At 50.7% G+C, this 14,032-nt stretch overlaps 1 protein-coding gene across 1 annotated transcript in view; it reads left to right on the top strand.

Annotated features, from left to right (window-relative positions):
* The window catches only part of CFDP1 (craniofacial development protein 1), a 60,980-nt gene extending 48,532 nt beyond the window's left edge, over nt 1–12,448 (top strand). Inside the window, exons 6-7 of the mRNA XM_041458879.1 lie at nt 6,667–6,825; nt 11,704–12,448. Of these exons, the coding sequence (XP_041314813.1) occupies nt 6,667–6,825; nt 11,704–11,794 (250 nt within the window). The 3' untranslated portion in view covers nt 11,795–12,448. The remainder of the gene's footprint in view (nt 1–6,666; nt 6,826–11,703) is intronic.
* The last annotated feature ends 1,584 nt before the right edge of the window (nt 12,449–14,032 follow it).

Here is a 14,032-nt window from a genome sequence, read left to right as displayed (position 1 = left end):
GTGGGAATCCATCAGACCTCTCCCTGCCAGCCTGCCTTGGGCAGTGCCCTCCAACCAGGATCATCGCCAACCCTCCAGCACCATCCACCCTGCTTTTATCTTCATTTCTTCCTTGCTTTCTGGTTTTTTCCACCTGGGATTTCAATGTTTGTTTGTTTGGTGTTAAAGAGGCTTTCTTGTTTGCTTTTTTAAATACCTGTTGTGACAGGCAGAGCTGAGAACAAGCCAGGTTGCTCTCTGCATCCACCCCAGAGCCTGTTTGGGAAACAATGCCAAGTAGGGGCAGGGAGAGAAAGTAGAAATGCAGTTGGGTTTTTCCTGGAAGATTTCCTGTCCTTGGCTGGTTACGTGGGGTTAGGGGTGAGAAGAGTTGGTCACTTTAAGGTTCTGAAGAACAAGACCAGTTAAATCATTCTGGGGAAGGTTTCTGCAAGCTGGCAATACCAGGCACTGTCATTCTGCTGCTGTCTACCCCATCCAACCAGACCATCCTGACCTTAAGGAGCAGATGGCACTGCACTTGCCTTCCTGACATGCCCCTCTTGTTCCCAGCCAGCATTTTGACTCCTCTGTTGTGGAAGATGTTCTGGGAGTGAACAGCAGAGCTGGCACATGGGCACCAGCCAGGTCTCTGCATGCATCCCTCTCGTGCAGTGTCTCTCACACCCTTGCACGCAGAAGGAAGGACAGCAGGGCATGGTGCTCTGGGCAGGAATCTTCCACTTCATTAAAATGAAAGTATTTACTGGCTGCATCAGTTGCCCAGCTGTGGTTAGTTTGTATGAGAATCATTTCCTGCACTTAAGGAAACTATTCAGCTTTACAGCAGATCATGGAAGGAAGAGATACTACAATGTCCAAAATCCTCTCTTTGCTGAGTGGGCAAGTTTCTCACCTGAATCTCTGCCATCAAAGCACTTGGGGTGACAGGAACAGCTCTGCCATTGCTGTGCTGCAAGGAAATCTCACAAGTTCCAGTGAGGAAGGAGGGGGAGGAAGGAGAGGGACAGTGGGAGAGCCAGGGCTGGGTGGTCAGGATGGTGCTTTAAGGGCTTTGGGGCCTGAGATGCCATCTTTCTGCACTTGGTGACATCTACTTGCCAGCACCATGTCGTGATGGTGGGATCTGACATGCTGCTCAGCACTGCAGGGAGCCAGCAGAGAAGTGGTTTGTGTTGTAGTGTGTGTTTGAGTTGAGTTCTTCTGCTTGAAGCCATTGGAAAGCCATTCAACCATGCTGGAGATCTGGGAACGGAGATCTGGGAATGGATGCCTCCTGCTTGTTCTCTTCTGCCAGACATCGTAAATACACTTGCCCTTGCAGTAGTTTCATCTAACACACCACAAAAACTATCCATCCAAGTTCTGAACCTTACTTGAAAATGGATTTTTATAGCTTGTAGGTGTAACCTGACTTTTTAAATGGTAATTGGTAAAGGTGATCTCTGATAATCTGTTTCCAAGGGCTGGGGCAGAAGGCACAGGGGCTTTCCTGGTCTTGCAAGATTTCCTACTGATGAAGTCATGTCATCTCTATGAGTCCACATTTATTTCTGCAGAAGGAAAGATTGCTCTGCACAGCCTCATGGGCAGTCACCAGATGTTTTGGATGGATGCTGGAATATGATGGAGTGTCCAGCACTAAATTTTCTGCTTGGGAGGTGCAAAACCCTGCAATCAGGCCAGAGAAGTTGCCTCACTCTGATGTCTTGTTTCCTCTACCCCAGAGCTGCAAGATGTGTGGGATGCCTTCATGGAATCAGCATAATCTAAAAAAATTCTCTTCTTGCGGCAGCTGCTTTGTCACAAGACCCTCAGTGGCAGAACAGGTTATTTGCCACTGTTTATTGGGACTCAGGGGGCTGGATTTCGTTAGTGGAGGAAAAACAAGCAACTCATCTGTGATTTGCGTGTGTATCTCACGCATATGCCAGTGAGTATCCTCTTCTGTGTGTTTCTCACACTATTTCCCCAAAATGTGGCATAGCAAGAAGAGGAGTGAGGGAGCATTGAAGTGTTAGCTAAGAATCAGTAATACCCTGTTTCATGTTCAGCATTTTCTTCTTACAAATTGAGCCCTTCTTTAAGGTATTGATAGATGACAGAAGTAGGACCTTCCTGCTACAGAAATTGTTACTCATAGCAAGGAGGATGCTACAAGGCAGATGGAGAAGCAGCACAGGGTCTGTGGAGCCAGCAGAAACAAGGCAGCAGAGGGTTTGTGATCCCCAGTGGTGAAGGTCAGGCTGGGAACACTGCTGGCTCTTTGGCCAACATTGCAGTAAGTGTCCTTGGGGCTCAATTTGTTCTTTGGTGTTGGCCATGATCTGTCACCTCCTGCATTCTGACCCTGCTGGTCCCTGCCTGCTTCTGGCAAGTCACTTTGATCTTCTTAGGCCAACTGGTGCTGGTTCAGCTGTTAAATAGTCTCCAAAGGTGTTTCACAAAGACAGGAGATGCTTTACCTGGCGTTCCTCTTCAACAGCTGCAGCACAGCTGTTGTGGATAGGAGAGGCTGATGTGCAAAGACATCCGAGAGCCACTGTGTTAAGGGAAATGTGAGGGCAAACAGGAGAAGCAGCACAGAGCTCTGCCTCTGGATAGCAGGAATGTTCTGCATGGATGGAGGAAGAAAGTGGCTTGGCAGCAGTGGAGCAGACAGATATCTTGGTGAATCACAGGTTGAACATGAGTCACAGCTGTCACATGGCTGTGAAGAAGGCACACGTCACAGGGGGCCGTGTAAGGAGCTGCGTGCTTCCCAAGGCATCTGAAGCATTCCCCTGCTCCCAGTGCTGGTGAATCCATCACTCATGCTATTCCCATTTTGGATGCTGCATTTTGAGGAATACATGGGCCAATAGCTGAGTCCATGGAGAGTGGTGAAAGTGGTCAGAGGGCTGGAAACCATGAGGAATGAGAAATGTTTGAAAGGACCTGGGATTGTTTAGTCTAGGAAGGAGCAAGCTGGGGGGGGCAATATGAAAAGCTTTCAAAGGCATAAAAGGCTGCTGCAAGAAGTGAGGGAGTGATCTGTAGCTACCTGGAAGAAGATATCGAGTCATAGGCTGAGCAAGGAAATTTAGTCATTGGGGAAGAGTTACATAAGTGAAAGGCTGATGAAGTACTGAAACCTCAGTGTGTGTGGGATTGGTGTCAGGAGACCTTCAGAGCACCCATCTCTGGGTGGGTGGGAGAGGAACTCATCCTGCTTTGGCTGGTATGCCAAAGTGGGCAAAGTGGGATGCACTAGGAGACTTTTGTAGCCATGTTCCCAATTTCTGGAAGATTATTTTCTAAAGCTTGTGATGAAGTCCACCTCCATTAAACAGGCATACATTTCTCAGACACTGCTGAGCACATTACAAGACATCAGGGATTCCATGTGGCAGTGACACTTTATCACTGCTATAGCAGCAATTTTCCAAGCCCCGGTCAGCTGCAGGCTTGCACCAAGATGGGAGGAAGCGTTGCTGTTAAGGACAGGGATACAGAGTGTGATCACCTATAGTGGGACTGCAAGGGAGCCCATGGCTTGCTGCTCGTCCCTGTGTATGACCATGCCAGATGAGGCACAGGCACAGTCCTTGTCCTGACAACCTTAGATGGTGCAGGGGAATCCCCCCACCAATCCACGGCCAAGAGGCCATACAGAGGCCTTGAGCAACCCTACAGATGGATGTGTACATCCAGATTTTATTAATTTATGCCAGGAATTGCCATGGAAGAAAAGATACATCGTAAGCAGCTCTCATCCAATTTGCAGCTCCTGCTCCCTGAAGCCAGCACCACCTCTTCTTCCATCTCCGGCCATGAACCATCTTGCCTTTGGTTCCTTTCCCCCCATCTATCCTTCACTGTGGTTTGGGGACAGCAGTGGCCTGTCAGCAGGTCCCAGTCTGTGTTTCATGCAGAGACACGTTCAGCAGCCCAGCTTGGCTGACTGGCCCCTGTCCCAACTCAGCTCTTCCCTGCCAGCAGCTGACCAGGTTCAGCCAAAAAGGATCAGCCTCAGCATGTGTGAGCCTGCTTGTCACTCTGCAGGGCAGAGATTCTCTAACATCTAGGAAAGATCCCAGAACTTTCAGTTAGGTTTTTCCAGGTGTGTGCTGTGTCCTTTGCAGTCATACCTGTCTGTATTTCAAGTGACAGTGACTGTGGACTTCCTCCCGTGGAAAGGTCAGTGGATGCAGATGAGCTGTGGGTGTTCTTGGATAGGTGAGATGGCTCTTGGGTCATTGGGGTTTTTTGCCCCAGAAGAACATTCAGGAGAAATCTAGGGACAAGGGACAACACCCTTCATTTCTACATCCCTACTTTTCCCACTTCAAAGGTAGGAAAATCTTAAGCCCAAGTGTGTCTGGAAAGTTAAGTGTATTCAGAGAAATGTGTTATTGAATACCTTGTTTTAATTTAAACACCTTCTGCCTGCCAGGCTTGGGGCAGAGGAGCTTTGCCAGCTGGATCAGCCATAGCACTTCCCTAGATCTGTTTCAGGGCATCTTTAGGGCCTCCCAGTGCAGCATAGGGAACTGCTGTGCACAACCACTGGGCTCTGCTTTCCAGGCAGCTGCGCAGCACGGAATGCCATGGGGGAGGCTTGCCCAATATTTTATTTGGTTCATCCTTATTCTTTGTCATATCTCCTTTCCTCTGATTCCCTCACATCTTGAACTCACATCTGATACTGGGTTTGGTGGTTGAGCAAGGCTTGTGTAGTCCTTGATAGCCAGATGTGGGAACCAAGTCTCTCCAATTTTTTCTTCTGCTGAGAACATCTTCGCCCATTTTGCCCCCTTACACCACTTCCCTGCTACCTGCAGATAAGGATACCTGGAGCCATCATGCCTTGAAAAATAAGGGAGAATTGGAGGCTGAGCAAGGATCAAGGTTTTATTGTGTGGTCATGGTGTGGAGGGCTGTAGACATCTTGGTGAGATGTTCAGGGATAAAGGCTAATCAAAGAGCATCCAGCTTGTTCTGTGTCCCCACAGAGTGAACAACTGCTGGCTGTTGGGCTGTGCTCCAGCCATGGGCAGGGACTGAAGGAAATAAGAGGGCCAGATCCTAGGACATTTCTGCTCTTCTGGCTGATATTGAGGAGGGGCAGGCAGCCTTGTCCAGTTGCTATGGAGCCTGCCAAGATGTCCTTAATCCCAAATACATCTATGTCAGGAAGCTGCAACCCCAAGTGACTCTAGCCAGCCATTCTTTCATTGAGTCTTCTGGCTGAGGCTTACAGAGTTGTCATTTTCTTTGATTTAATTCCATATAAACTGCAGAATTATTTTCCTTTACAGGCTTGCAAATTAGAGAAGCATAAACCATGCTAATGATCCGATAAGGACAACTTTGGATACGTTCCCAAGAACGGCTACCCCTGGGTAGGAGTGTGCTCAGAGAGCACTGATGGAGAGCAATTTGCCATGCTCACCTGGCTGCCTTCCTTGGGCCCCCCTTCCCAAATTCCTTCATCTCTCAGGAACGAGAGTAATTTCCTCTCTGGCTTCTTGCAGAGGCAAAGGCCCTGCAGACCTGAAGTTATCTCTGGAATGTGTGTAAACACGAGTTCAATGGGATGCTGTTTGCCCCCCATTCCTTTGTGGGGGTTGAGAAGGGTTAATACAAGTTTGTTTTACGGGTTCCTATCCCTGAGAATTGTCTTCCTTAGAGGGCAGCTCGGCTGACCTGAACCCCTGTGTGTGCATTTCCCAGCATAAAGGGGAGATTCGGGGGCCCCACCACGCGGGTGGGATTTCACTCCTCTAAGAACAAGGGATGAAAGACCAAAGGGGTCTTCCTGCCAAATAGGGACCCAGGAGATGGTATGGGATCACAGTGCACGTGCACTGGGACTCAGTGTGCAGCTAACAGGATTATTTAGGTGATGCTTGGACAGAGACAAATCAGGAGAAGGGTGGGGGTTACAGGCAGTTCTGTGCTCCCATCTTCAAAGAGCATTGAAATGTAAGCAGGGGGACAAAACGTTTTAAGTGACGTATGGGCTGGGGCAAAATGCATTTAAATGAGAGGCATAAGTAACTCTGTCTGTTTGCATAAAAATTATTCAGGTATAAGTTCATTAGTGGTGAAAAAGTACGTCACTAATGAGACTTGTGTGGAGACCAAAGTGTTCTTGGATTTAGAATAAGAAGCAGGAACCAGAACCTAAAACTAGAGAAAATCAAGCATTAGCACCAAGTAAATGGTTAATTCCTAGATGTGTTGTCAGCACTAGTGACGCACTGAGGCTGGATGCCTTCCAGAAAACAACACTTTAACTGAAGACAAAGAAGCACAGAGGTGATCAGTGGAATGGCTTGGCCTGGTGTATACAAGGGGTCAAACTAGATGATTTAATGATCTCTTTTGGCCTGAAAGCTCTCTGTTCTCTTAAGAAGATAAATGAAAAAGCCCTTTCACAAAAACCAAGCACTTGAGATATGTGTGTAATGAACTCTGCTGCTTCCAGGGGAGCGGCAGAGCAGGATCTGCAGGAAGCGTGACCTTGCCGCCTGCAGGCTGCCTGGAGTTGGTGGCCATCTGTTTGGTGGCAGTGGCTCACCACCATCGAGGCCACCGCTCTCACGTGTGACGTTTCTCAGCTCTGTTTTTAATTGGCATCTCCCTGCATTTAACCAACATTTGCTCCTTAATCTCCGTCAGGGTGAAGAGGCCAAGCGGCATGAGTAGCCTCCTGGGGAAGATCGGTGCCAAAAAGCAGAAGATGAGCACACTGGAGAAATCTAAACTGGACTGGGAGAACTTCAAGGAGGAGGAGGGGATTGTGGAGGAGCTGGCAATCCATAACAGAGGGAAAGATGGGTAAGAGGGACTTCACCTAATAGTCCAGAACTTCCCATCACTTTCTTTACATGTGGGAAGCCCATTGCTGGCTGCAGAGTTCAAAAACCCATGGGATTTCTTAAGGATTTTTTCTAGGGATGCATAAAGCCAGTAGCTGCTGTAGGCATCGCAGGGAGACAGGTAAGTCTGCAAACACCTATCACTCTCTGCTAACAACCTTGTGAGTTCTCTAAGTCCAGCCAATGTCTGGCTTTGTCATCTCTTCTGCTTGTGGCACAGAGCATGAACTGGTCTAACACAGCCCCTCCATGAGGAAACACAATTGCCTCTGACCTGTTTTCTTTTTTCAATTTGGGAGGGTTTTGTTCTGTTCTTCAAATGACACATTTCAGCTGCATCTCTCCTCCTTCTTCCCACATAAAGATTTGTGTAAACCCAGAACAGCTGGCAAGGTGCGTCAAAGATTATGGCAGCGCTGGGCGTTGGTTGTGTGCATCAAGCAATGTTCACTCCAATGAAGTTAATGGAAGTATCATAAAAGTAAATGGCAATGCTGTAAATAAAACAGAAAGCTAATAACATGCACTGCAGGGAGTGATAATGAGATCAGAAGCAGCATTTCCACTACAAGTGCTTTGCTAAGCTCTGGGAAAACATAACCAGCTTAGTGGACAGCTCGTAAAATGTGCATTTTATTATAAGCTGTTCTTTTACTGGAAGAACTCAAAGCTTCTGCATTCCAATAGATTGGTTTTTCTATTTTAAACAGATATTTTGTAACTGTCAAACTGTCAAATAGATATTTTCAATTTGGTCTTGCATCCTTCCACAAACACACCTTCTCCATCAAATCTCCCCTGATCTCTTTCTGGTCATGAAACAAATGCACGCCCTTGAAAAAGTAGAGCAATTCAGTAGGAGAGCTGGAGAGGAGCAGCTGATCCTCTGAGATCCCTGAAGTCCAAGGAGGTGCATGATTTACACCACATACAGGTGTGGCAGAGCAGTGTTTTGTGTCATCTCTTGTGTGCCCAAACCCAGTATGTCAGCTGTTCTTGGCCAGTGCAGTTTCCTTTCCCACCCCATCCAAGCAGGACAGCTTGCTCTCCATGCCTGGCAAACCTTTCCAGCAACGCTCACGTGATGGTCCTTGAAGGTTAAAGAAGGGATCAGCACATGGAAAAGATGAGCAAAGCAGAGAAGCAATTTTAAGAGCATCTTTAATCTTGGACGGCTTTGGGTTTTGCTGCCTGTCACATCCCAGGCTAGAAAATCTGCTGAGCTCTTGTTAAGTGGTTTTTGTCATCAAATAAATGAAGAACATAATGCCAGGATAACTTTAGACACTCCTTATTGATATGTTTATACTAGTCAGGCATGCAGTGTGAGGGGACCAACCGAGTATCTGCTCATTAGGAATCACTTCCACCTTCAAGGTAAAGGGAGAAGGGAGGAGCACCGATGGAGGCACAGCCCACTGCATTTCTGCTTACAGACCACCTCGGTGTGAAGGGTGCAGTACCCTCCCAGAGCAGCCATCTCGCCTGGGGGCAGGTCACAGACACAGCTGCTGCCGGCCTCAGGTCATTTCACAGGAGCCTGTTGTTCCTTCTACAGCTGCCTCTTCTCCTTTAATAATGTCAACCGTGCTCACCCTTCAGTGGGCAATCATTTACACATCTCTATAAAAATTGTAATGAGCTGTTGTTAACCCTTCAACCCAGGCAGGCGAGAGCGGGGCGCTGCCTTTAATCCCTGGTGCTGTTAGAAACCTCTGCTCCCCACGTGTCCTGCTGTGTGATTGTAAATGTCTGCCTGACAAGGAAAGCTGTAGCCCACTCCTGGAGATGTTTGCTCGATGCCACACATGCTGTGCACTTACAGAGATGGTCTCAAGGAAGGCAGGAAGCTTTACTTTTTGCTCAGAAGAGAAGACAGGCTGAATTCCTTTATTGTGCTAACCCTGTGGAAGTTGCTGCAGCCCAGAGCTCCTCGTACCTCCCTGGCCCTTCTCCAGCAGTCACACTAGAACACAGCAACCAGTGGAGCTGTGGGGCTGTGGCATCTTTCTGCTGCCAGTGCCAGTTATCAGCCAGCCACAGCCTGGGCCTAGAATTCCTGAGACAGAGGGGACATGTGCTCTGTCCTCCCTTGCCTCTGATTTTCCACCCCTTGTACCCCCAACCCCCATCCAGGCATTTGCATTTCCTTAGGAGCAGAATCTGGGCTTTTACAGCCTGGCTGTATCACGTCCTGGGGGCCTGTCCTTGACAGGAGGGGCTGGAGTGAGGAGCAGAGGCAGCTATCCCCTTTGCTGTTCATCTCTCTGATGTGTTTTATAAATGGAAATGTGTAGTGGCCTCTTAATTGGGCCACCTTTGTAGGGCAGCCCCATGGGGGAGCAGCCGGCCCCGTCACCGGGTGACTGATGGTGACTGACAGGGGACAGGCAGCACCAAAGACCCTCCCCAGAGCAGCTTGCAGCTGCCCTTGTTAGCAGAGACAGCCTTGCTCCCAGTGGGTTTACTTTGCTCTGCTGTGGATCACAGCTGCCCTGTTTCCAGGCGGGTTGATAATTTACAGGAAGCTATTGATTCAGGTAGCAAAGGTTGTTTAGACAAGCGCAGGACGGGTGTTTGTGCCTCACTCGTGCACTTTGCACCGTGTTTGGCGGTGCCTTGGTGTTGGCTGCACGGAGCTGGCTGAGCTGCAGCTCCAGCACAGGCTTCAGAGCATGGAGGGGCTTGTGCTGACCCTGCAGCTTCCCTGCTCACGTCTGTGTGCACCTCCAGCCCCTGTGTGCCTGCAGCACGAGCCCCAGGTAGTGCCTGGGGGTCTGCTCTGGTACCTACAGCACTTTTCTGTGGCCAGCCAAGGACAACGCCTTGGGATGACGTGGGTCACAATTCCTCCGTGCAGCGCTGCTGGCCATGGCTGTGAGACCGCATTCCTGGTTCATGATCCATATCGATCCCCAGGAGGCAGGCCCTGCCCACCGACAGGCACAGCAGTCAGGGAGGAAGAGGAGAAGAAAAGACTGACCCTTGGCTGGGGTTGATAGATGGGTGTCACAGAGTGGCCAAAAGAGCTTCAGATTCAGTCGGCTGGGCTGTTGCTGCCCAGGCCATTGGGGTGTTCCCAGATGAACATCAGTAACTCCTGTCCTTGTCTTCCCAGCTGGGGTTGTGCTTGGTGTTTAGCAGTGGAGGGGGAGAAAAACCACACACCCAGTAGTTTGACACTGAGCACATACAGCGTGACCCCTCAGCTTCCTTCCTGTGGCCTCTCTGAGCCCAGCCCCAGGAGCTGGTCACCTCCCTGCTTACAGGGATGAAGGGAAGCGACACTCCCCTGCCTGCCTTTCCTGAACCAGTATGGGGAGGGGGCCTCAGTGCACAGCCCTCCAATGGTGAAGGGCAGGGGCTACGAAAATGCCTCCTCCCAGGCAGCTCTTGGCCTGCATTGCGCCGTGCTGCTCCGTGTCCCTCGCAGCCGGCGGAGATGAGCTGACCCAGTTGTGTCAGCACGAGACGGGCTGGAGCTGCCATGGGAGTGGGGTGGCAGCAGGGGCTGTTCACTCGCTTGGGGGAATCATCGCTGAAATGAATCTGGATTAATTCATTTCCAATGATGACTGGGTGGACAGGAGTGTCAGGGTTGTCCCTTGCAGCAAGGGCAGAGGCTCCCTGCTGGGAACACATTCAGTACAGGTTCAATAGTTGTGGCATAAAGAATTGCAGAATCAGGGAATGGTTCAGGTTGGAAGGGACCTTTAAGGGCCAACTAATCCAACCCCCAGCAGTGAGCAGGAATTCTTTATCTAGATCAGGTTGCTTAGAGCCCCATTCAGCCTGACCTTGCAGGGACCTCATCACCAAATGTTCATCTGTCTCAGAAAGAGCACTGGTAGGAGAGGCCTTTAACCTTTCCAGGAGGGCCTTGGGTACCTTCATGCACACCACCCAGCAGCCTGGAAAACTGCAGAACCTGAGATGCTCATCTTCCTTTAGGCTTTGGTCTTGGCTTTCAAGCAGTGGGCTGTTCTGGCGAGCAGGAAAAGCAGTGACCAACAGAACAGCCAAATGCAGTGGTTCCCCACACAAGTTTAATGACCTTGTCATGGCAGTCCAGTGTTTGCCACCCTGGAACAAATGCAAAACAATTGTGATGATTCAATTACAGCTCCTGTTTTGAATTGCAATTTCACTCCTTCTGTAGGTTAATTAGTAGCACAGCCCTGGGCTGTCTATGGCAAGGGTTTACAGTGAACTACATTAAAATTCAGCCGCATGCCATTAATGAGGAGCAAGGTGCTTTTCCAGGCGTAGGCGTGCCTTCTTCCTCGCAGCACTCAGGTGAGGGGCAGCACTAAATACTCAGTGGTTAGAAGCTGGTCTGTGGCTGGGAAACCCCTGGCCTGCATCCCTGAGCTGCTGCAGGCTTGCTGGGTGATGCTTTTTGCATTCCTAATGCTCCCTGTGCCTGTTCCTGGCTTGTATTGTGGGCCTGTCAGCTAGAATTGAAGGTTGTGGTTTTGGTTTGAGATGCTTTGCTAGCTGGTGCAAAGGTCTGCTCTGATCCCCTTCAGGGTGTCTGTGGAGAACATTTCTTAGCTGTAGGAGAAGAGCTGGAACCAGAATCAACCAGTTCAGTTCTCCAGCCTATGTGACCACCAGACCTCTGGGAGTCCCCCAGCTGACAGCCAGCAGGCCGCAGAGCAGTTTTGGTGTCCGTAGGAGATGTTCAGTGGAGCGATCAGTTCGTGGAAAGAGAGGGAGGGAGACAGACGGTGTTTTCCCTCCCTGCTCATCCCTTCTGGTGGGGTTTGCCCCAGGCTGGGGGCCACACAGGCTGCCACAGACACTGCTCACAGCCTCTGCCTCTGCCTCCCTGCAGGTACATCGAGAGGAAAGCATTCCTGGAGCGCGTGGATCACAGGCAGTTCGAAATCGAACGCGACATCAGACTGAGCAGGATGAAGCCCTGACATGCTGGGGGTGGCCGTGGGGGATTTTGCTCCCTTCTGTGCCCCAGGGCTGGCTGGGGCTGCCAGCCACCAGCACCTCCAAGCACAGAAACTGTTCTCTACCCAAGACTCAGCCTGTATGTCTCAATGTACAGGGTTTTCCTTTTACTGTAATAGTTTGGGGAGGGTATTTGTCAGTGGACAGGAGGCGCTTTGAGGGTTAAATGGCCCAGCAGCTGATAGAAGACACTGGTGTAATTCTGGCAACAACTTTCCAAGGAGAAGAGGTGGTGGCACCCATCCTTTACCAATCCCAGGTGCTTCTGGCAGCAGGAGGAGCTGCCAAGGCTGGGAGAGTACTGGCATGTTTGGTGGTGAGAGTGGAGCTGCAGGAAGGTTTCATGGCTGCTGTGCATATTCAAGCTGTGGGCTGGAGCCCTTCTGCCTGCTCTGCCAGCCCCGCAGCACTCCCTGCCCCTCCGCCCTCTGCTCCTGTCCAGACAAAGCCAAACTGTCTGTACTTGTTCGTGGGGTCTGATGATGCTGGGGGGGGGTTAAGCAAGCTGGTGAAGAAATCCTTCCTTGTTCACGCTGTCAAGAAGATGGGAGCAGCTGCAGCAGGCAGGAAGGGCCAGGATCTGAGTGTTCACGTGAATAAAGTATTCCATCCCAACACTTCTGCATGCTGCCAGTGTGGTTTGTGCGGGAAGCGGAGGACAAAGAAATTAAGGATCACATACAGTAAGGAGTGTCTGACGGGAGTCTCAGAGGTACCCAGTGTGTGCCCTGGTAGCAGCCTGGGGGTCAGAGCAGGTGCTTGAATCACTTTCCCTCCTCATTACTGGGGTTGGTGGTGCAATGAAACCTAGAACTGGGGGTGACAAGGTTAATGTAGTCCTGTAGCAGTGCTGCAGGAGTAAGGAAATTCATCCAAAGCATGGCCACGCAGGGACATTCAGTAAGTGCAGCTGCCTGGGAGGGCAGGCCAAGGCGCCTGGGTGTGGAACGAGCTGGAGACCAGCAATGCACTGTCATCCCAGCCATCCCTGCTGGCCTGGCTCTGGTGGAGTTGGGCAGCTCCCGATGTCTGGTCTGTGGAGTAGAGGTATTTACCAGCGTTTCCCCACAGGATGCTCTGGGCCTGCTTGGAGGGGCAGCCTGTGCTGGTGCTGTGCTGGGGGAAGGCAGCACAAGCCCCGTCCTTCCTGGCCACAGGGTGAGCGATGCCGTCGCTGCCATGGCCCCTTGCCTGCAGCTCTGAGCACGGTCTGAGCCTTGGGCTCATGTGTCCACTGCTGAGTCAGCTCCTGCTCTGTGGCCTTGTTGCAGGACAGACCAGAACAAAACACCACGTGCTCAGGGGAGCTGCAGCCTTTGGCACCCTGTTCTGTACAGAATCAGCTGTAATGGACCTGCTTAAACAAGCCTGAAATTGGACAGAAACAAAACAACAGAGTGATGACATGTTTTCATCTTTAAACACTTCCAAGCCAGTTGCTGCTCTGGCTTAGGTTGCAAAAACAACCAGAGTCCCTGTGCAGGGCACTGTCGTGGGTATATCTCAGCTCAGAGCTCCTGAGTGGCAGTAAATGGCCCTGGCAGGACCTCAGTGTGGGCTGTGGGGCAAGGCAGGTGCTGCTGCAGTAGTTGGGCTGCTCTCCTGCTCGGAATGGTAGTGCTGGACCATCTCCAGCACCTTCTCCCCTTGTGTGCTGTCCTGCCTTCCTTACAGGGTCCCTCCCAGCAGCGACCCCAAGGCAGCCCAGGCTTGTTTTGCTGCAGATCCCCAAAGATTGTGAGATGCTGAGGTAGCCACAAGCATGGCTGGGAGGGCTGGGCCTGCTGTGAGTGCTGAGCAGGCAGCCAGGGAAATGATTTGCCTACTGCTCTGCTGTTGCTGAGAGGAGAAGAGGAAATATTTGGGAACATCTCTGCCCTGTGTCCCCCATGACTCTGGTGCTGGATAGTGGCAGGGAAGGGTCATGTCACCCCTGCACAGGCTGGGACCCTGTGGCATCTGGCTTCTGGGGGCTGCCAACCAAAACCTTTGCTGCAGCGTGAGTATCCCTGCTGCTTTCTAGGGCAATTTCTGCTCCAGCAGCTGGGCAGCACCAAGTAGGTAACAAATGGAAAATAATTCTGTGCATTGTCATGAGCAAGAGCAGAATGGAGATGCAGCAAGTCCCCTTGGAGATCCCAATGGCCAGAGGCACCAAACCCAGCCTTGTTTTTAAAAAGCATTAAAGAGCTCCAGGCTGC

The sequence above is a fragment of the Pyrgilauda ruficollis genome, unplaced genomic scaffold (assembly GCF_017590135.1).
Source record: "Pyrgilauda ruficollis isolate IOZ18807 unplaced genomic scaffold, ASM1759013v1 scaffold13, whole genome shotgun sequence".
NCBI classification, from domain to species: domain Eukaryota; kingdom Metazoa; phylum Chordata; class Aves; order Passeriformes; family Passeridae; genus Pyrgilauda; species Pyrgilauda ruficollis.
The sequence above is the reverse complement of the archived record's forward strand: the minus strand, read 5'-3'. Positions and strand labels throughout refer to the sequence as shown.